The sequence below is a fragment of the Dipodomys merriami genome, unplaced genomic scaffold (genome assembly GCF_024711535.1).
Source record: "Dipodomys merriami isolate MVZ:Mamm:240054 unplaced genomic scaffold, mDipMer1.0.p SCAF_1, whole genome shotgun sequence".
In the NCBI taxonomy this organism is placed as follows: domain Eukaryota; kingdom Metazoa; phylum Chordata; class Mammalia; order Rodentia; family Heteromyidae; genus Dipodomys; species Dipodomys merriami.
Window position 1 is genome coordinate 131,388,841 of NW_027202270.1, and position 23,113 is coordinate 131,411,953.

The 23,113-nt window shown below is 45.2% G+C and overlaps 1 protein-coding gene across 1 annotated transcript; it reads left to right on the forward strand.

Annotated features, from left to right (window-relative positions):
* The first annotated feature begins 5,902 nt into the window (after window positions 1–5,902).
* On the forward strand, window positions 5,903–22,101 carry Slc10a1 (solute carrier family 10 member 1). The gene is made up of 5 exons (XM_070031236.1): window positions 5,903–6,400; window positions 13,868–14,078; window positions 16,817–16,995; window positions 18,901–19,097; window positions 21,718–22,101. Exons 1-5 carry the CDS (start codon window positions 6,045–6,047, stop codon window positions 21,816–21,818), a joined length of 1,044 nt encoding a protein of 347 aa, XP_069887337.1. The 5' UTR covers window positions 5,903–6,044; the 3' UTR covers window positions 21,819–22,101.
* The last annotated feature ends 1,012 nt before the right edge of the window (window positions 22,102–23,113 follow it).

A 23,113-nucleotide genomic window follows, 5' to 3' on the forward strand; every position in this document is an offset into this window, starting at 1 on the left:
TCCTTCCTTCCTTTCTTCCTTCCTTCTTTCCTTCCTTCCTTTCTTCCTTCCTTCTTTCCTTCCTTCCTTTCTTCCTTCCTTCTTTCCTTCCTTCTTTCCTTCCTTCCTTCCTTTTCAGGGCCTGGTGTCTGACTCAACTCAACATACTTGGGGGTTAGTCCACGTTACTGGCCATCATGGTGGGTCTGCACACCCAGTCTTGTTCTTTTGGAGCAAATCTTTTGCACACAAATGCAGCCAGGGTGGAACTGTCAGGTCATATCACGTCACGTTTCTTTTCAGAACCTCCAGTGGAGTCAAGCCCTGGTGGTTCACATTTGTAATCCTAGTTACTTAGGAGACTAGAACCTGGAGGATCAAGTTCAAAGCCAGCCTGGGAAAAAAAAGTCCTGAGACTCTCTCTCCAGTTAACCCTAAAATTCTGGACTAGAGGCATGGCTCAAGTGGTAGCATGCCAGCCATGAGCAAGAAAGCAAGCAATACTAGGCCCTCAGTTCAAGTTCTGGTACTGGCAAAAGAAAAACCACCACAACAGCCGTCAGGGTATTATCATCCAGAATAAAATCCAAGGTCCTCTCTCTGGCCAGTGTCACTCAGCTCCCTCTCCTCCTCACCACGTAGCTGCTTCAGGTCTGGCCCCATGGTGCCTTCCAGTTATCCAGTGTACCCCAGCCCAGCCGCTGTAGCATGGCTGTTCCCTCTGCTCAGAAACACTCTTTCCCACTCAATCTGTCCACACCTGCTCTTCCTCCCCCCGGTCACACACCCCTCACAACCAGTGAAAGGTATGAGCTGTGACTGCCTCACAGTGCTCTCCAAGAGGACTCGTCCACTAGGGCCCTCTCCCCCAGATGTCCACCCTGCCATCTCTACATGACGGGCTGAGTCCTGAGGGGACTCTACAATATCAGCCAACTTTCCCAAGACATGCCTGAAAGGGAGCACCACGCTAGCCCCAGAGTTCCCAGACTTCCTTAAGTGACTATCCCGAACCCAAGTGGGAAGGAGGAAATAGAGTAGCAGGGACCTTATGTCTCCCATCCCTTCTGCCATTCAGATGCTCTAAAACCAGGGTTCTTGTATTCTTGACCTGCAGGGGTCAAGCCATCCCCATTCTCTTTCTTTTATTATTATTATTTTTTAGAGGTACCCAGACATCAATGGCTAAACTTTATTTTTATTTATTTTATGTTTTGCCAATCCTGGGGCTTGAACTTAGGGCTTAGGCACTGTCCCTGAGCTTCTTTTGCTCAAGGATAGCACTCTACCACTTGAGCCACAGCACCACTCCTGGCTTTTTGTGTTTATATGGTACTGAGGAATGGAACCCAGGGCTTCATGCATGCTAGGCAAGCACTCTACCACTAAGCCACATTCGCAGACCCTCCTTCCCATTCTTGAGTCTCATTTAGAAGCTGAGTGAATCTTTCTCTAGATATCTCTGAATCTTCCTCCCAAAGGTGACAGAAACTACCAGCCAGGCCCAAGACAGGCAGAATGCAGCCTCTGGCGGAGCCCAGGATGGGGAAGATATAGAAGGCAGCATCCAAAGTTATAATCCTGCTACTTCTTGAAAGGAAGGCCAATTAAGAGGTATTTTTCATTTCTCAATAATAAGGAGACAAATGAAGCCAGGCGCCGGCAACTCACATCTGTATTCCTTGCTACTCAAAAAACTGAGATTTGCCAGTTGGAGGGCCAGGGAGTGGGAATGGAGGGCCATGAAATTAGATATTATCTCCACTTGACCAGCAAAAAGCTGAAAGTAGAGTTGTGGCTCAAGTGGTAGAGTACCAGCCTTGAGAAAAAAAAAAAAAAAAGCTAAGGGACAGAGCCCAGGGCTCTGAGTGCAAGCCCTAGGACCAATTCAAATGATGACGATGATGGTAGTGGTGGTGGTGGTGGTAATGATGGTGAGGACAGGAAGTCCCACTGAGCTGTGTGACACATCCCCAGGAAGGTGAGCGCACCCATCCAGAGCAATGGGCCTGCAGGGCCTCCGGCTTCAGATGTGTATGCAGTTCAGAGATACAGATTAAACCACAGGAGCAGCCCACCAAGGGTGAATGCACGGTGTCCCTTGGCTTGTGGGCTTTTCTACTTCTGAGAGTCAAAGCTCACTAGCACATAGCTAGGTTTCAGAAGCACCCAGGAGGCCTTCCAGAATACCAGTGGCTCCAGGCAACTCCATAAAAACTACCAGGCTAAAACACAAACAGTACTTATCTGTTGGTGGTGAGATTTTTATTTTCTCTCTCATGTTTATCTTTATGTTCCACCTCTAAGAAGAGCTTTTGTAGTGGGCCTTGGTTTGGGGGTTGATTTAAAAGCAAGATGAAAGAAATCAATGCTGGAAAGGACTTCAGACCTCATGGACCTGATGCCCTCTGTCCTCCAGTGTACTTTGCTCTGGACTGACTGACCTCAGAGTGGTCTTTAAATTTGCAAAGGGATCAATTTATTTGAGGGCAGAGCTCACCTCCGCCCTATAGCCTAACCATTCTCCATGTCAAAATGGGTGGAAACCAAGAGAACAACTTGAAGAATTCCAGGAAGATAACTGAAAGAACTTTCCCAGTATAAAGCCAGTGACTGAGTGCTAAGGAAATGTTTTTAAAAAAAAAGAAATAAGGAACAGGGCACCAGTGGCTCACACCTGTAATTCCAGCTATTCTGGAGGCTGAGATCTAAGGATCCTAATTCAAAGCTGGCCTGAGCAGGCAAGTCTGTGAGACTCTTATCTCCAATTAACCAGCAAAAAGCCAGAAGGAAAGCTGTAGGTTAAGTGGTAAAATGCCAGCCTTGAGTGAAATAGCTAAGGAACAGCAACCAGGCCTTGCGTACTGGCAAAGAGACAAAGAGAGACAGAGACAGAAACAGAGAGAGTGCCACTGGCTTATACACATAATCCTAGCTACTCAGGAGGTTAAGATCTGGAGAACTGTAATTCTAAGCCAGCCAGCCCCTCCCCCCCCCCACGGCCCAAAAAAAAGGCTGCTAGACTCCATCTCTAAAGTAAATGACAAAAAGCAAAGCTGGAGGCATAGCTTAAGTGGTAGAATACCAGCGGAGTCCTGACTTCATGCCCCAGTACCAGAAAAGAAAAGAAGAGAGAAGGTAGGAGTGGGACTAAGGAGTAGTATGGGCTGGTGATGCAGCCCAGTAGTGAAGCATGTACTTAGCATGCATGAAGGCCCAGGCTCAATCCTCAACCCAAATATAGCAATTGTGTTAAAAGGGATAGAGCAGCCCAATATTACACATCAGGATGTCACTGACATGACACGTGACAGGTAACATTGACCAACACAAAGGGCTCCCTTCCCACACCCTCCTAGTTCATAATCATCAAATCAGGCACCGCCTAGGGCCCTCCACCCACCAGTCTTCCCATTACAGCACCCAACTGACCCAGTCTCATACGTGGGCCAAGTCTTCTGCAGTCATTCAAACATGCTCGTGTGACAGGGAAGCAGACAGGAGCTCCAGGGGCAGTGGGGGTGACCATGAAGAAACACCCCAGTGGTAAGGAACAAAGGGAATGTCCCCAGAAGACTGTTCCTTCCATAGTCTGTGAAAGTTGGGCATATGCTTATTGTCAGCACCGGGTCCTGGGACACACAGACACCCTTCTTGGAAGACACTACTCCCTACCTTAAAAAGCAGCTAGGAGGCCAGGTGCCACTGGGTCATGTCCATAATCCTAGCTACTCAGGAGGCTGAGATCTGAAGATCATGGTTCAAAACCAGCTCAGGAAGGGATGTCCATGAGCCTCTTATTTTCAATTAACCACCAGAAAGGCAAAATGGAGCTATGGCTCAGTTGCTAGAGTGCTAGACTTGAATGAAAAAGCTAAGAAACTGTCTCTTAGCCCAGGTCCTAAGTACAAGCCCCAGTACTGGAGCATGTGCGTGCATATGTACACACACACACACACACACACACACATTTACAAATGGCAACCCAAGTGGCTTGCTTGGCAACTTGATAGTGCTCACACATCAGCAAGAATCTGGGGAGACACTTGATCACTAAAATTTGCCTGAGCTGCAATGCAACCATTATTGCCTTTGTGAAATTGCTGTGTTGCTTGATTTAGTCTAGGACAGTTTGGATCATATGTATAAATACATATATACATATATGTGTGCATATGGATATATGGATTATTTGTATGTATATATACATATATATGTATATATATTTGGGGGGAGGGTCAGTTGTGGGGCTTGAACTCTGGGCCTGGGTGCTGTCCCTGAGCTCTTCAGCTCAAGGCTAGTGCTCTGCCACTTGAGCCATAGCACCACCTCCAGTTTTCTGAGTAGATTTTTTTTTGGAGATAAGAATCTTATGGACTTTCCTGCCTGGGCTAGCTTTGAACCTTGATCCTCAGATCTCAGCTTCCTGAGTAGCTAGGATTACAAACGTGAGCCCCCGGTGTCTGGCTTGGATCCAATATTTAACCACATAGACTTCTCCAGTTAATGTCCCAAACCTCACAAACAAGGTAATTAAGAAGACAGAGTAAGGGGCTGGGAAGGTGGCTCAGTGGTACAGTGCTTGCCTTACATGCATGAGGCCCTGGGTTCAATTCCTCAGCACCACATAAGCAGAAAAATCCGGAAGTGGTGCTCAAGTGGTAGAGTGCTAGCCTTGAGCTGAAGAGCTTAGAGACAGTGCCCAGGCCCAGAGTTCAGCCCCCATGACCAACAAAAAAAAAAGGAAAAGGGACTTCAACCTCAGGTCACCCATTCTTCTCATGATGCAACAGGGAATAATAAAGATCCTGGAATCCAATCTTTTAGCTATGTTAGATTTTTGGAAAACTTTCAGATCGTTTCTCACACCAAGTGAAAAATAAAAAATTCTTACCCCATAGTGCTTCATACATCTGTTTTCCCCCATGGAGTCCTATACACCAAGCCTCCCTCAGTAAATAGGAAATGGTAGCTCTTACCACTCCAAGAGGTAGCCATATTTCTGTAGGACCCATTCCTTGTCCACCCCTGCAGCAAGAAACAAGGACAAAAAGAACAAAGCTCAAGAGAACCATTCTTGCCTCTCTGCTGCTGCTGCTGCTGCTGCTGCTGCTGCTGTGGTTTTCTGTGAGCCTGGCTCCAACCTGAGATACACAGATTCGGTACAAGAACAGAGCAGTAGACAAATCAGAAGGAAAAGCTTGTGTCTTCTTGCTTCCTTCTCCACAAGGCTCCCAAACAATGGGTATCCCCATGCACAAACCAGACTCCCTTGACCTGGGTCTCACTGAGCCAACCTTTGGGGAAAGCTTCTGAGAGCCCATCTGCTGCCCAAGGAGGAAGCTTTGCAGGCAACCATCAGTGCTCCACCTAGACCTGTGCCATCTGGGTGTGGGAAGAAGACAAGATTCTCCAGGACAGGAAAAAGGTGATGCCATCCTTTTCGCCTAGAGACTGTACTAGACACGCCCTATCTTGGAAGCAGTAATACCACCTACCCTGTGCCCCCCTCCTGTCCTAAAATCTTGGGCTATGACACCTACAAGGAAGATCCAAAGATGATACTTCTCATGTGGTCTTTGGGGACAAATGGGTAATCCACTGACCATGGGGAAGGCGCTTTCTCAGTGGGGAACCTGAGGTGTCTGGGACTGAGCAGGAAGCAGGTGCTCGGTCAAGGAGAAAGGCTGGAACCAGGTTGGTTTGGGACCAAGACTGATCTCAGGACTAATGCCAGTAAGGCCAGATCAGAGGCGGACAGGGGAGGGAAAGAGGCCCCTGGTCCCAGAAATATCCAGATAGATGGTAAAGGAGGCATGCGAGCAGTACCTGGCAGAGTGGCAGAGGTCAGAGAATTTAAGGGAGGTAGGGAAAGCCAGATAGATAAGGTTTTGGGCTCTTTTCCCTGAAGAGTCACAGCCACATAGCTGTGTTCATTGCATAATCCTTCTATTTGACCAGAGCAACATTTTGTCAGAAATTCTGTCCAGAGAGGTGATTCAAAGAAGGCATCCAACAAGCAAAGGTGGAAACAAGACACAAGATCATTACTGTCTCCTGGAACAATGGAGCTGCACAATGTGTCTGCCCACTTCAATTTCTCCCTGCCGCCTGACTTTGGCAAACGTCCTACTGACCTGGCCCTGAGCATCATCCTAGTGCTTATGCTGCTGATAATGATGCTTTCACTAGGCTGCACCATGGAATTCAGCAAAATCAAGGCTCACTTCTGGAAACCTAAGGGGGCAATCATCGCCCTGGTGGCCCAGTATGGCATCATGCCCCTCGCTGCGTTTGTGCTTGGCAAGGTCCTCAAGCTGAATAACATTGAGGCGCTGGCTATCTTGATCTGTGGCTGCTCACCAGGAGGAAGCCTGTCCAATATCTTCACCCTGGCTGTGAAAGGAGACATGAACCTCAGGTAGGACTAAGGTTAAGAAGATAGCAGTTCTGGACAAGGCCACTGTGGAAATGTCACAATTGGGCTGAAGCCTGGGGGGGGGGGGCGGGGAGGAAGTGGGTTCTGGGGTGGGGACTGGCATTTATAGCCAAGAGCTTATGTTGGACTAGGTAAAGGGGATAGGGTTCCCCTTGGTTTAAGCACCAAGCCAAAGGCACTAAGCTGGTTCAGGGGCCTCCTGGGCAAAGTTGATCTCCCAGAGGCATCACAAGTGTGGCAGGAATATTGCTTCAAAGGAGTATTGACATCAACCAATGAGCCCCTGAAGAACGACACTGATGTAACTGGGTGAGTGGGTGGGTAAGGTGTCAGCACTGAGACTAGAGATCTGAAAGGGGGTAAGATGGGTACTGGACATGGCCAGGGATATCAGGAAGATTTGGAACCAAATGAGCACCTCAAAATTCTAAAGACTAGTTTGGCGCCAGTGGCTCATGCCTGTTATCCTAGCTACTAAGGAGGCTGAGATCTGAAGATCATGGTTCAAAGCCAGCCCTGGCAAGGAAAATCCATGAGACTCTTACCTCCAATTAATCACCAGAAAAAAAAAAACAAAAAAAAAAACTAGAAGTGGTGCTATGGCTCAAGCAATAGAGAGCTCGCCTTAAGCTAAAGAGCTGAGGGACAGCACCCAGGCCCAGAGTTCAAGCCCCATGACAAAAATAAAAGTTCTAAAGAGTAAGCAAGAACTCCAAAAGTTTTCCCCAAGTCCTCTAATGTATCTCCTTCCCTCTAAGATGCCTCAGCCACCATCAGATGCAGTGACACCTGCCTGCTAAGTCATGCAAGGTAAACACTGTGATCCCAGCACAGGCCCAGTGGGGCTGGGCCCTACCTCAACCCAACTGGTCTGGAGACCATCCACTACCTTGCCCAAAGCAGCCTGAGCAGCAACCTGAGAGGCTTATCTCCTGGGCCACATGTTCACGGGTGCTGCTTGAGAGCTTGTCCTTCCAAACAGACAAGAGTCTATCCTTGAACCTCCCACAGAGGTTATCTTACACCTGCCCCAGAAGCCTGTGCCAGGGCTAAAGAGAACTTTACAAAGAGCCGAACTTTATGAAGAAAAGTACCCATGAAATCCATTCTAGTGGGACTGGGAATGTGGCTTAGTGATAGAGTGCTTTCCTTGCATGCATGAAGCCCTGGGTTCAATTCCTCATTCTCACATTTATAGAAAAAAAAGCTGAAAGTAGCACTGTGGCTCAAGTGGTAGAGTGCTAGCCTTGAGCAAAAGAAACTCAGGGACAGTACCCAGGTCCTGAGTTCAAGCGCCAGGACTGGCCAAAAAAAAACTCTATCCTAGTGATGCAGGATTCTGAGATCAATTTTTTTTTAATATTTTTGTGATGCTGAGGATAGAACCCAAGACCTTATGCATGGTAGTCAAGTACTCTACCACTGAACTGTATTTCTCAGCCCCTAGCACACGCTGTTTTCTCCTAATGACCCTGGAAATTGAATTCAGGAACCTGGAGCATGGTAGGCAGGTACTCTACTGCTTGGGTCCTTTTTTACTTTATTAATGTTCTTGGTGTTGGTGTTGCAAATTTCTAAATGAAATAACCATGGTTAGCCAGAATCTGTGGTCTAGACTCTCTACCTACTCAATACAGTGGATGGGCAGAGAGCCACCAAGGGGACTAGGAATATATTGCAATATTGGATCACCTCACTATTAGGAAATTCTTCCCTCTGTCCAATCCAAATCCTTCCTGCTGCAAAGCAAGCCCACGCTCACAGATCTGGGCCTTGGATAAGGTTTGTTCCAGCCTCTGTAGTCTAAGCAAACCAGACACTACCTCAAATCCAGTGAAAAAAGAACCAGCGTCAGGTGGGAGGGAAGAGACTCCCCGGGGAATGTGTGAATCGTGACTGAGTAGAACAGAGTTAGCAGGGTGAAGGAGTGATGGGTGAGTTTTATTTTTTTAAGTGTGAGTTACCAGATAATCTGGCCTCCCTGCCAGTAAATACTGAGGCGGCCTCACAGCACCTCCATTTCTGAGGCTTGAGACCCCCCACTGCAGCAGTCCTCCATAAGATCCTCCATGCTCTGCTGCTCAGCCTCCTTGTCCAGGTACCTGATGACCGTCATTTCTCCACAAGAAGTGACCTGGGCCTCAGACCCCACTGGGAGAGCAGGAATCTTAGCACCCACATTCATCTACTGCCTCAGTATGAATTCCAATTTGAGTTCACCTGGATCAGCGTGCTACATGTATAATAATGACAGTGATGAGTCTACACTACATGCTTTACCTGCATAAGGGCACCTGACCCTCAGACAGTACCCTGGAAATATAAAATAACTACTCGCATTTAGCAATGCAGAATCTTGAATCTTGGAGGGCTTAACATCTTTGCTCCACACCTGGCTGGCTCTAGAGCGTGGGCTTTTACTCAAATATTTTCAGGACCAGCTGCCTGCCAGCCTCAAAGGGGGCTGACCAGGGCAAATGGAGAGATTCAACAGGAGGAGGGCACAGCTGCCACAGCTTTCTGCCTTTCTTGTCTTTTTAATTTTTATTATTATCATAAAGGTGATATACAGTGAGTTACAGTTACTCAAGTCAGGGAAAGAGCACATTTCTTTTTGGACAATGTCACCTCTTCCCTCACTCTCTCAGGCTTTCTGCTTTTCAGGAATAGAATCTCCTAATTTTTTTTGTTGGTGGTAGTAGTGGTCATGGGGCTTGAACTTAGGGCTTGGCCACTGTCCCTGAGCTTTTTTGCTCAAGGCTAGTGCACTACCACTTTAAGCCACAGCTCTACTTCCAGCATTCTAGTGGTTAATTGAAGAAAAGAGTCTCATGGACTTTCCTGCCTGGGCTGGCTTTGAATAACGATCCTCAGAGCTCAGCTTCCCGAGTAGCGAGGGTTACAGGTGTGAGCCACCAGCACCTGGTTGCAATCTCCAAATTTTTAAATGTCCAAACCCATCTAAGTCTGTTTAAAGGATGATGCAAAGCAAACAATACATGGCCAAAGGCCCAAGGTCCACTTTGAGACCTTTCTTGAAGCACAACAATTCCACTTCAGAGTTGGGGGGAAGTGAAAAATCCATCTATTTCCCAAACGTTTTCCCAAATCTGTGAAGACGTTATCTAGAGTCAGCTCAAGGCCCTCTCCCATGGCTATGCTGCCCCACCCCCACCCCCAATTTCACAGTCTGAGGGCAACAGACCATCAAGGAGGCTGGGCTACCTGGTGGGTCCCACAAGCAGGGAGGCATAGCCACCCCTCAAAGACACACAGGCAAGAGAAGATGCCCTCCAAGGTAAAGGGAGTGTGGCTGTCTGGGTCAGAGGAGAGACTGACAGCAGGACCTGGCCACCTTTGACCATCCTCAGCTGTCCCTCGGGCTCCTTCACTCCCCTCACCCCACTAGGTCTGCAGCAGAAACTAGAACCAACACTTGGGTGGACCATAGGTCTGGATAAAAGGCCAAGGAGGGCTGGGAAGGTGACTCAGTGGTAGAGTGCTTGCCTTGCGTGCATGAGGCCCTGGATTCGATTCCTCAGCACCACATTAACAGAAAAGGCCGGAAGTGGTGCTGTGGCTCAAGTGGTAGAACATTCGCCTTGAGCTGAAGAGCTGAGGGACAGCACTCAGGCCCAGAGTTCAGGCCCCACAACTGACAAGAAAGAAAGAAAGAAAGAAAAAAAGAAAGAAGGAAGGAAGGAAGGAAGGAAGGAAGGAAGGAAGGAAGGAAGGAAGGAAGGAAGGAGGAAAGAAAAGAAAAGAAAAAGCCAGGGGTTTCTGCAGGTCACCCCAGGGATGAAGGCTAACCAAGATGAGATGGAAGCCACTGGGGTTCCCAGAAGTTTCCTACTTTACCAGAAAGGCTTGGGAGGTGGAGGGGCAGGGGCCTTGCACATCCCTCAGCTTCTGCCTCCAATCTCTCCCTTAACAGGGGCACAAGCCAGTTCCTTAAACAGAGGTTCTAACACTCCAAAGCAGAGTCTGTCAACACTTTCAGGACCTGTGCAGGAACAGGCCTGTAGCGGTTCCAGCTAGTTGTAGTGGGTGGATATTTGAGCCCAGGAGGTCAAGGCCAGCCTAGGAAATATTTCAAAAACGAAATAAAAAGAACTTACAGATGAAAGAAAAATGAAAAAAATGACTTATGTTTCCAACCCGGGAACGAATCTCTGAGTTACTTACTGTGGTTGTCCTCAGTACACTGAGAAGCAGAACACTCACAGATACCATCAAGTTAGGGGCCGAGTTCCCAACATGGGGATGTAGGCACATGACTCTCCCATAGCTAAGTAGACAAGCACACCAAGTCTCAGAGCAAATTCCAAAACTCCTAGCACACCAGGCCAAAGCAAGCACAACTTTGGTGCTCCAGGACACAAAACAAACAAACAGGTTACGGGGGGGGGGGGGGGGGGGGAGGGGAGGAGTTGTACAAAGAGATCAATAGCTACCACTGAAGGCCCTCTAGGCCCCCTCCTCAATCTCACTCCTCTCTACTGCACCCCAAAGGAAGCACCTCCTGTGACTTTGTGTTCAGCATTCCTGTAAACTATTATCCCATGTGTATATACCATAAACAAGGTAGACTGCTATCCTTGCAAATTTTTTGTTGTTGTTGTTGGTTGTGGGGCCTGAACTCTGGGCCTGGGCACTGTCCCTCAGCTCTTCAGCTCAAGGCTAGTGCTCTACCACTTGAGCCACAGCGCCACTTGTTTTCTGGTGGTTAATTGGAGATAAGAGTCTCACAGACTTGGGGCTGGGAAGATGGCTCAGTGGTAGAACGCTTGCCTTGCATGCCTGAGGCCCTGGGTTCGATTCCTCAGCACCACATAAACAAAAAAAGAAAAAAAAAAGTCTCACAGACTCTCCTGCCTTGACTGGCTTTGAACCGTAATTCTCAGATCTCAGCCTGCTGAGTAGCTAGGATTACAGGTGTGAGCCACCAACGCCAGGCTGAAATCTCTCTTATTGGTCTGTGTGGCTATATTCATGACACTACCACCCTTTCTTAATCATGATGGCTAAGTCTTGATATCTGAAATATAAAGTCATCCTACATTATCATTCTTGAAAAGTTATTCTTTGCCTTTGTGCTATTTCATTTGAATTTTAGAATCAGCTTTCAAGTCTACCGAGTAAATTATGGAATTTTTATTAAATTTGCATTGCATTTATACACAGATTTGTATACCATCTCTATAATGAGTCTTCCCATTCATCCATGAATTTAGTACAGCTTTGCTTTGACTTGGGCCTTCTTTCATACTTTTCTATGATGTTTTATTTCTTCATTAAAGAGCTCCCATCTCATTTAGATCTGAAGATTTTGTGGTTTTTTGAATGTCTTGTGTGTGTGCCATTCCTAGGGCTTGAACTCAGGACCTGAACATTGTCCCTGAGCTTTTCTTCTCAAGGCTAGTGCCCTACCTCTTAAGCCACTATTCCACTTCCAGATTTTTGGTGTCTAATTGGAGATAAAAGTCTCATGGACTTTCATGCCCTGGCTGGCTTTGAACCGTGACCCTCAGATATCAGCCTCTTCTATAGCTAGGATTACAGGCCTGAACCACCAGTTCCTAGCTTGAATATATCTTTTGTTGTTGTTGGTGGTGGTGGTCATGGGGCCTGAACTCTGGGGCTGAACACTGTGCCTCGACTCTTCAGCTCAAAGCTAACACTCTACTACTTGAGCCAAGTGCCACTTCCAGCTTCTTCTGTGGTGCTGAGGAATAAAACCCAGGGCCTCATGCACGCAAGCAAGGCAAGCACTCTACCACTGAGTCACCTTCCCAGCCTCTGAATATATCTTTTTAAAACAATTATTTGCTATTTTTTCATAGTATATCAGGTCCCAACTTATTTTCTATTAAGATGTTTGGAATCCTGTGGATTCTTAGCATAATGAAAAAACTATAAACATTCCTGTCATTAGCAAAAAATAGAAACTTTTCCTCATCTCTACATTCTTTATTTCTCTTTTGTTCTAGTGAGGGCCTATACATGATATAATTTATAAAAGAGGTGATAACATTTAGTGTTTATTTCTTTAGGAAAGGTAATCCTTCAATTGCTTCCCATTTAATATCTGCTATCAATTTTTAATAATCTCTTTAGCATTAGGAATTTCCATGCTGTTGCTAGTATGCTAAAGAATATTGAACTTTATTGTTTTACAACTATGAAATTATACGTGTGTGTGTGTGTGTGTGAGAGAGAGAGAGAGAGAGAGAGAGGGAGAGGGAGAAAGGGGGAGAGAGAGAGAGAGAGAGGGGGGGGGAGGGAGAGAGAAAGGGAGAGAGAGAGAGAGAGAGAGAGAGAGAGAGAGAGCTGGCCTTAGGGACTGGGCTCTGTCCTTGAGCTTCTTTTGTTCAAGAAACGCTTTACCACTTCAACCACAGCTTTACTTCCAGCTCAAGCTGGCTTCGAACTGTGCTCCTCAGATATCAGTCTCCTGAGTAGCTAGGATTACAGGTGTGAGCCACCAGCACCTGGCTATCTTTTTTTCTTTAATCTGGGTAATTGCTGTCTTCTCTACTAGTCTACTATTCTAGCTTTTTAATTATACTTTCTGCTGAATGGATGTTATTTGTTTTTATAGTCCTAATTATGGTGGGTTTGGTTTTTGGTGGGGTTTGTTGCTGTTGTTGTTGTTTGGGTAGTATTGGGGTTTTGAAACCAGGATCTTGTGACTGTCGGGCAATTACTGCAAGCACTCACAGACAGCTGATTTCTCTATATGCTTTTTGGCTTCTTCATGTCTATTGTGCCCATTCTAACATTCCCAAACAGCAAGCACTTTGTCACTGTGTCTCACTCTTAAATTTCCCAAGTGGCAAAACACACTTGATACAGTTGATGCTAACTGTCTCCATTTGGGCGACGGCTTTACATCCAGTTAGTCCCTTTGTTCCATGGCAGACATCTAGCCAATGTGGGCCAAATGCTATTCCACAGTCAGGGTAATAGGATCACAATTATATTCAAAATGGATTATGCGCATGGCAGGTGTTCAGAGTTTTATTACACAGAAAATAAGAATAACTCCTTCCTCAATTAAGCATGTATGCTCACATCAGTTGGACAATCATAGGTCAAATCCTGCCTCAGCTACTTTCTTGTGCGATTCTGGTAAGTCGTAATTCTTTCAGACTTCAATTTCTTTATTATAAGCAAAAAGTAAGTATGAGCCAAGGCAGGAAAGTCCGTGAGACTCATCTCCAATGAACCACCAGAAAGTGGTAGAGCGCTTGGCTTGAGCTGAAGAGCTCAGGGACAGCGCCCAGGCTCAGAGTTCAAGCCCAGGACCGACCAAAAAAAAAAAAAGTAAGTACACTTACTGTTCAAATGGTTTAGCGTAAAGTGCTTAGCATAGTGCCTACCCAGCTCATAGCAAGCACTCAAGTCTGTTCATGGCTTCTCTCCACACTTCTCATGTCACCCACCCAGCATCGTGATGACCACTTGCTCTACCTTCTTTGCCTTGGGCATGATGCCTCTGCTTTTGTACGTCTACTCCAGAGGAATCTATGAGGGAGACCTAAAGGACAAAATACCTTATAAGGGCATCATGATATCACTAGTCATGGTTCTCATTCCTTGCACCATTGGGATCATCCTCAAAACCAAACGACCACAATATGTACCCTATATCATGAAGGTAAGAACCTATGGGTCATGTTTATACTACAGAGCATCATGGGATGGGAGCAATAGCAATGGCTATACTATAATGAGTTTTATTTTTGACCACAATTCTGGAAGTTCAAGTCCAATGTAAGGTTGCACCATTGGTTTGGGCATCTAACAAAGGTGTCGAGTAACAGAAGCATGCTTATGTTCTCACATTCTGGAGACAGAGAAATGAGGACAGTGTCTCCCAAACCCTGCTGAGGGAATACCCCCAGTGACTGAAAGTCTTCTCATGAGAACTCATCTCTTAAAAGTCCACAGCACCTCCCAACAGTGTCACACTCTAGGGACAAAGCCTTTGGGCCCTGGGGAAATTCCACCAAAGTAGAGCAAGCAGGCTGCTGTGTCAGTTTCCTTCTTTCTTTCTTTCTTTTTCTGTTTTTTTAGAGGTCTATTCTTGGTACCTCTAATACTTTGTGGGATCATAATGTGCATGAATTTTTTTTTTTTTTTTGCTGGACGTGGGGCCTGAACTCTGGGCCTGGGCTCTGTCCCTCAGCTCTTCAGCTCAAGGCTAGCGCTCTACCACTTGAGCCACAGCGCCACTTCCAGCTTTTTCTGCTTATGTGGTGCTGAGGAATCGAACCCAGAGCCTCATGCATGCAAGGCAAACACTCTGCCACTGAGCCACCTTCCCAGCCCCTGAAAATACTTTTGAAGGAGAAAAAAGTAAAACACTATATGCGACTTCAAAGAATAACTTTTTACAATAAATTTGTATCATGTTTCTTCTAAATGCTAGACTTTCTGCTGTTGGTTATCTACAGAATGTGAGACAGCATGAGACGTGAGATCCAAGGCAGAAGGGAAAGAAATTACTGAGAGCCAGGGTGGTCAAGGAGGCTCATTGGGGAGAGGATCTTGAACTAGACCAAGCAGGAATGTTAGGATTTAGGTAAGCCAAATATCAGGAGGCCAAACACAGGGCATCAGGGCAATCTTGACTGATTGACAGAATAGAGAGAGCACCAGAGAACATTTCAACATTTCAGGCGATGGAAGAAGAGTAAATTAAAGCCACAGGGGATCTGGAGTCATAGAGAGAGCTTAACATCACTACCCCACCCTCAGAAGAATCTGAGACTGTAACCTTCACCAACTTTTTTGACCTTGGTGCTTGAAGCCCCATCAGCCTCTGTTCCATCCAGAATGTTCCACATCCCTGGCCCCCAACATTCTAGAGGTCCGTTATCATCAATTAGTTTCTGTTCAATCATCAGTTGCTTTTCCTGGCAGAAGGGCACACTTCAATATGCCAAGATACAAGTTTAAGGAAGTTCCATTTTGAAAAATAATTTACGAAACTTTTAAGTTAGCCATCAATGGTTTGTCTAAAGACTATGTGGCTAAGTTGAATCAGAACATGACATGATCAAGCAGCCACTTTTCACCATAAACATGAACCACTTTAGTAAGGGTCCAGTTACACCAGTTTAGCTTAGCTTTCCCCCCCCCCCCCATACATGCTGTACACTGATAAACTGTCCTCTGACCTACTTTGGTCTATTTTTTCCTTAAATTTGTACCTTCTATAGCTCCCAGATTCTGTCTTCTCACACTTGTCCTTGCAACTGCTTCTCTCTGTAATCCTACAAAATCCCTGTAAAACAAGATCTGCCCAGTTTTACCACTCACCAACCTGTGTGGGCCTGGGTCATGTAAGCAACGCCATCTCAGGGATCATAGGCAAGTGAATGGATTGGTGCCTTTGAATGGACACTTATTTTGGCTGTGATGGCACAGTGAAGTCAGTATAAAACATGGTGGGCTATGAAGCAGCAGCTACCCAGGATCACTATCTCAGCAGGTGGCAGACATGGTAGATTTTCCGGATGGTAGGAATGACAGGACTCTCCTTTATCTATGGGTAGCCACAGTAGTTTACATGCCAGATCCGGTGCCATCAACCTCACTCAGAGATATGACTAAACTTTACACTTAGACTGACAAGAGACAGCCTTCCTACCTGAACCATGCCAAAGTGTGTTTATAATCACTATTATGTAGTCCTTAAGAGTACAAGGACACAGGGGAATGACAGTGAATAACCACACAGAGGAAGGATTTTAGTTGCACAGTTTCTGTAGTCCAGTATGTCTAGATTACTCATTCTCCTTTTTGGACAGGAGTAAAATTTACTTTGTCATTGTAGAGAGCAAAAATTAAGAATTCAAAAGGAGCAATTCAAAATGTCAGCTCCCTATTTGCAACAAGGATGGTATTGTAAAATATGTGTATAGACCCTGAAAACATGACAAACTTCTCATTTACATCAACTTTACAGGAGGTCTGAGCAGTCTCATTCCTTTTAAACTATAATATCTCACTGAAAATCTGTTTGTCTGGAGAGGTGTTAAAAGCAGCTGTGCCTGAGAGTGCTGTGATCAAAGTTTAGCCAAATCTCTGTCCTCTATGTGTGCTAGCTAACGGGCTTGGTGGTACTCACCTTTGATCAATCTCAGCAGAGTGGAAGTATGACTGTGAGCTCAAGGCCAGCCCAAGCTACACAGCAAAAGCTTATCACAAAATAAAAACAAAAGGTTTTTCTTGTTCCTACCCACTTCAAACACCATTGTTATGTTAAAATGATTCCCAGAGTTCAAACTGCAGAAACCAGCACACACACTTCCATTCACCACCTGTACATCCCCTACCCCTGTTCCTACTCCCACCCTCCTAATTGCCTCTTTTTGTCCTTTTGTCCAGGGAGGGATGATTATCACTTTCATATTCTGTGTGGCCGTCACAGCCCTCTCTGTCATCAGCGTGGGCAATAGCATCCTGTTTGCCATGACACCACCTTTGCTGACTACCTCCTCCCTGATGCCTTTCATTGGCTTCCTGATGGGCTATCTTCTCTCTGCTCTCTTCTGCGTTGATGAACGGTAGGTACTCCCTTAGATCTCACTGTCCCGTGGGTTTCTTCCTTGTCCTAGTCTTTCACAAAAAGGACAAGGAATTAGGAACCCAAGATCTGGGCAAAGCATTTTCCTAGAAGTATGTTCAGCGCCACCAACTAAACAAGGAATTAGAGACTGTGAGAAATATTGAGGGGGGAAGAGAGGGAATAGAAGCTTAAATTAAATGCCAATACCAAAGGTCTAATTAAACAGCAAAAGCCAATGGCAAAGTCCAACCCCTACCAGAATCTAGATCCCATCTCTTGTCCAATTCCCTGGTAGTTAATAGTACTGAGGTGGCTTCATCCCATTGTTAATAGTCCCTACTTCCTTTCCCATTTTTCCTCCATTTCTATCCAGGCTTTAGTCTTGACAAAGGATACCCCTGGGGGATAGTTCTCTTCAACTCTGGTAATCCAAGCTGATGCAGTTGTGGTCCTTGGCTACAGTCCAGTCAATTCACAAACATGGCTGCTGCGTGAAAAGTTGATTTGAAGGCAAGGTGTAGGAACATCAGGCAACACACCTATGCCCAGCGATATAAGGACTTTTCAGCTCTAGTAGACAAAATATTAATGTAAGAGTTCAAATATTAGAATTACCCTGCCCCCCCCCTAAAAAAAACTGAACCAGCCAGGCCCTGGTGGCTCATGCCTGTAATCCTAGCTACTCAGGAGGTTGAGATCTGAAGATTGCAGTTCAAAACCAGCCTGGGCAGGAAAGTCCATGAGACTCTTATCTCCAATAAACCACTAGAAAACTGGAAGTGGCACAGTGGCTCAAGTGGTAGAGCACTAGCCTTGAGCTGAAGAGCTGAGGGACAGCATTCAGGCCCAGAGTTCAAGCCCATGACCAACACTCAATAACAAAATAACTGAACTAGCCGGGCACCCATGGCTCACACCTGTAATTCTAGCTACTTAGGAAGCCGAGATCTGAGGATGGCAGTTCAAAGCGCCCCCCCCCCCCCCCGACAGAAAAGTCCTTATGAAACTCTTACCTCCAATTAACCACTCAAAAACTGGAAGTGGAGCTGTGGCTCACAGTGGTAGAGCACTAGTCTAGCAAAAGAGCTTAAGGACAACACCCAGGCCCCATGACAAAAAAGAAAAAGGAAAAAAAAAAAAAGTATGTAATCTTAGCTTCTTGGGAGGCAAACACTAGGGGATCTCAATACATGGAAGACCAGCTCAGGCAAGAAAGTGTCCTTGAGACTCCATTAGCAGCAGTGGCACTTGCATGTTATGCCAATTCTGGACTGGGCACACTGGCACACATCTGTCAATCCAATGACACAAGGAAGCACAAGTAAGAACAGTAGTCCAGGAATAACAGGAGGATTCTGGCCCCATGGGGAAAAAATTAACACTATCTCAGAAATCATCAATGGCAATGGTTCAAGAGGTAGAGCATCTAGCATTTATGTGTGAGGCTCTGAGTCCAACTTTAATAATCTCCTAATGGGGGTGGGGATTTAGCTCAGTGGAAGAGCACTTGCATGGCAAGTACTAGGCCCTGTGTTCAGTCCTTAGCTCTGAGGAAAAAAAAAAATCACCCAAGATGGGGCTGGGAATGAGGCTTAGTGGTAGAGTGCTTGCCTAGCATGCATGAAGCCCTGGATTCAATTCCTCAGTACCACATATACAGAAAAAGCTGAAAGTGATGCTGTGGCTCAAGTGGTAGAGTGCTAGCTCAGGGACAGTGACCAGGCCCTGAGTTCAAGCCGCAGGACTGGCAAAAAAAAAAAAAAAATGCCCAAGAACAAAAGAAAGCAATCCTTCCATCTTCCTACATTGGACCACATTAGGTCCAAAGATCCAAACACAGTTGGCTCCCTTATGCCCTCCTTCTGAGCACATACAGGATTGTTGGCTTTTTTCTTTTACATAGGGGCAGACGCACCATCAGCATGGAGACAGGATTCCAAAACATCCAGCTCTGTTCTACCATCCTTAATGTGACTTTTCCCCCTGAAGTCATCGGTCCACTTTTCTTCTTTCCTCTCCTCTATATGATTTTCCAACTTGCTGAAGCATTTCTCATCATTGTTATCTTTCGGTGCTATGAGAAAGTCAAAGCTCCCGAAGGTGAGTACTACCAACCCCTTTCAAATTCTGCTTCCATATTAGACCTGAGCTTACCAACAAGGCAGTTTGTAGCAAGGGCTCTTAGAATTTTGCTTTTAACTCTTTATCAAGACACTAGGAAACAAGTATCACCAAGAAAAAAAGTGCATATAATCTTAAAAAAAAAAAAAAAAAAAGCCTACTGACTTCCATCATTTCTGACTTTGTAAAAAACTCAGGGGGGGCAGGAATGTGGCTTAGCAGTAGAGTGCTTGCCTACCATGTATGAAGCCCTGGGTTTGATTCCTCAGCACCACATAAACAGAAAAAAAGGAAAAGTTACACTGTGGTTCAAGTGGCAGAGTGCTAGCCTTGAGCACAGAAAGGCTCAGAGACAGCACCCAGTTCAAGCCCCAAGCCTGGGGGGAAAAAAAAAACAACCTTCAGATGGACTCAGTTATCTCATGGGATGGAGGCATTTGGCTGCTTTGTCAAAAGCCATTTTCTCATTCAGGAAATAGAACACAACTGCCCTGGACATGAGACAATTAATTCTGAGATTGAGGGAAAGCCATCTACTCACAGTTCAGAATGTTTCTGTACTCTTTAAGACTGAGTTCTTGAGCTGGAATTAGCACTATTATCCTTCTCCTCACTGTGGAAAATACATTAAAGAAATGCAACCCTTATAATCCAAAATCCAAAAAAATGGGTTCATTTCTGGTTATACAGTAAACACCAGGTAGTTAAAACAGTAGCTATATCACAATAAACTTGATGACTTATAATTGGATTACTGCTAGATTAATATTTCACTGTTCATTAAAAATATAACTTCAGGGCTGGGAAAGTGGATCAATGGTAGAGTGCTTGCCTTGCATGCATGAGGCCCTGGGTTCAATTCCTCAGCACCACATAAGCAGAAAAAGCCAGAAGTGACACTGTGGCTCAAGTGGTAGAGCACTAGCCTTGAGCTGAAGCTCTGAGGGACAACACCCAGGCCCAGAGTTAGAAAGAAAGAAAGAAAGAAAGAAAGAAAGAAAGAAAGAAAGAAAGAAAGAAAGAAAGAAAGAAAGAAAGAAAGAAAGAAAGAAAGAAAGAAAGAAAGAAAGAAAGAAAGAAAGAAAGAAAGAAAGAAGGGAGGGAGGGAGGGAGGAAGGGAAGAAGGAAGGAAGGAAAGAGGGAGAGAGGAAGAGAGAGAGAAAATATATATAACTTCAGCAAAGCCTAGCACTACTTTTTAGAAGGGCATTTAGATTGCAATTTTTCAAGTGCTAGGCATTCAACAAAGGGCCTCACCTATGCAAGGCACGTGATCTACCAGAGTAAGAGCTATATCCTCAGACCATGTCTTTTCAAACCAATTCATTTGGCTTGTTTAGTTTTTGTTGATTTTTGGTGCTGGTACCAGAGCTTGAACTCAAGAGTTTGTGTGCTGCTCTTTTTTACCCAGGGCTAGAAGTATATCACTTGAGCCACAACTCTACTTCTGGCTTTTTGGTAATTAATTGGAGCTAAGAGTCTCATTTCCTGCCTCAGCTGGATTTGAACACTGATCATCTGATTGCAGCCTCCTACGTATCTAGGATTCCCCAGTACTCAGCTTAACATCTCAGTATTTCCTAACTCTAAATCAGTATATTTTTCCTTATCACCCAATTCCTTGACTGACCCTTACTTCCCATGGTATTGAGGGCTCTTCAAGACCTTTTCCAATCCTTTGCTTGGGGACTATGGAATTTATACTAGCAAATGTAGATTCTCCCTTTGTGATTTAACTTAAGATGCAACCTTGGCTATCAAACAGTCAAAACCAAACCTCATTACAGAAGTTTTAGCAAAGAACCTAAGACTGAGAGAAAATGGAGATTTGTTGCCTGAGAGATTCTCACCTAGTTCAAAATGAAAAGGAATGGGAGAGAAATTTCTTGAAACATTAACCAGGTTTCAGGCTTTTGTTCTAAAAAGGCCTGGAGTGAACTTGACGGTCACTGGAGAAATATTCCAAGTTCAACCCCTAACACCACACACAAGAAAGGAGGATACTTACTACCTGGGTTTTCAGCTCTTAAGACATCAACACTGTAATCCTTGAAAGACTATAATGGCAAAACTAAGTAAAAGTAGTGCATCTTTTTCAGCCAGTGGCCCAACCAGATTCTCAGAGTATAGATCAGAAAAGTATGTGTGCTCTTGGCTTCTGGGCCCTTCTGTTGAACTGGAAGATGGGCCCTGTCAATCCAACTTTCAAAGGCTTCTACTTTCAGAAGGCAGAAAAGCCAGATAACCAGGCTGTGGGGCCTGTTTCTAAACTTTTCTGGTCAGATGCCCCGAAAGCTCTTCTCAACCCACTCTTTCAGAATGCAGATGACAGCGTTTACATGAGCTCACCTTCCTATTGCTTTATTCTACATACAAAGTTGGAGATGATTTATTAGGTATGTTACTAACTAGTACTATCACTAGAGAGGCTAAGAGGAAAGCAAATCCTACAAAACTGAATCATGGGAAGGATAAAAAAAATAGACACATATAGCACATCTTAGGAATAGGTCCATATTCCTGTGCTTTTCAGCTTGAACAAGCTTTGTGTTACTTTGTTACTCTTCCTCCTTACCTTTAACCCTTTTTTACTTCACAGAGAAAACAAAAGTAATCTATAAGGTTGCCACAACTGAAGAAGCAATTCCACAAGTTCTGGGTAATGGCAGTCTCAAAGAGGAGTCTTCTAGCACAGCTTAGCCCACACCACCATGGCATGGATTGTAGCCTAATGGCACATAGGAAACAAGTGTGATAGAGCAGCAAAACAGAAACCCCCAGCTTGCCTGAGTCTTTTGTACAGCACTTCCAAGAAACCTCTCTACAGAATCATCAACCCTTGAAGAAGGACAGAAGGCCATCTACCAGGAAGCCCCACCCATCTCCAACTCAGAATATGTACGAGTTTAAGAAATAAAAGGACTATTCAGTGATTATGAACTCTACCAACACAGAAATAAATGTCTTATGCCTCTGGATCTCAGCAACAGTGCCTGATAAGTATCTAAAAGTCATGTTTTTAAAAGTCATGCTGCATTCAGAGTTAATCAGTAAGTGGATGGTCCAAGATTAATCAAATATCCAAACCTCACTTCAAATTTTGTCACCCAAAAGGAAATTAGTACACTACAGAAACTCAACTTAAAAACTGTTCAGGCTTGGGGCTGGGAAGGTGGCTCAGTGATAGAGTGCTTGCCTTGCATGCATGAGGCCCTGGGTTTGATTCCTCAGCACCACATAAGCAAAAAAAGCCGGAAGTGGGGCTGACGCTCAAGTGGTAGAATGCTAGCCTTGAGCTGAAGAGCTGAGGGACAGCGCCCAGACCCAGAGTTCAGGCCCCATGACCGGACCCCCCCCTCCCAACAACAAAAATAAACTGTTCAGGCTGTGCACCAGTGGCTCATGTCTGTAATCCCACTCAGACGGCTGAGATCTGAGGATAGCCATTCAAAACCAGCTTGGGTAGTAAAGTCCTTGAGACTCTTACCTCCAATAAACCACCAAGTAAAAAGCCAGAAGTGAAACTGTGGCTCAAGTGGTAGCGTGCTAGCCTTGAGCAAAACAAGCTCAGGAACAGAACCTAGGCCCTGAGTTCAAATGTTCTTCCCTTTTACACCATTCAGATTAAAATCCCTGGTAAATCAAACATGCAAAAGTAGATTCGTAAAATGTAAAAACAATTGACAAATTCAAAATAGGTAGTGCCTTAATAAAATGCAGATACTTGAATATCAGAACAATTACCATGACTAAATAAGAAATAGCAGTTCACTTAAGTATTCTAGCCTTTTTTTTTTGTCATGGGGCTTGAACTCTGGGCCTGGGTGCTGTCCTTCAGCTCTTCAGCTCAAGGCTAGCACTACCACTTGAGCCACAGCACTACTTCTGGTTTTCTGGTGGTTTAGTGGAGAGTCTCACGGACTTTCCTGCCCGGGCTGGCTTTGAACCACGATCAGATCTCAGCCTCCTGAGTAGCAAGGATTACAGGTGTGAGC

Excerpts from the sequence above, each read along its gene's own strand:
- Slc10a1 (XM_070031236.1), top strand. The coding sequence starts at position 6,045 with ATGGAGCTGCACAATGTGTCTGCCCACTTCAATTTCTCCCTGCCGCCT. Across the intron at positions 6,401-13,867 it reads AAAGGAGACATGAACCTCAG|CATCGTGATGACCACTTGCT; the intron begins GTAGGACTAAGG and ends TCACCCACCCAG. Across the intron at positions 14,079-16,816 it reads ATGTACCCTATATCATGAAG|GGAGGGATGATTATCACTTT; the intron begins GTAAGAACCTAT and ends CCTTTTGTCCAG.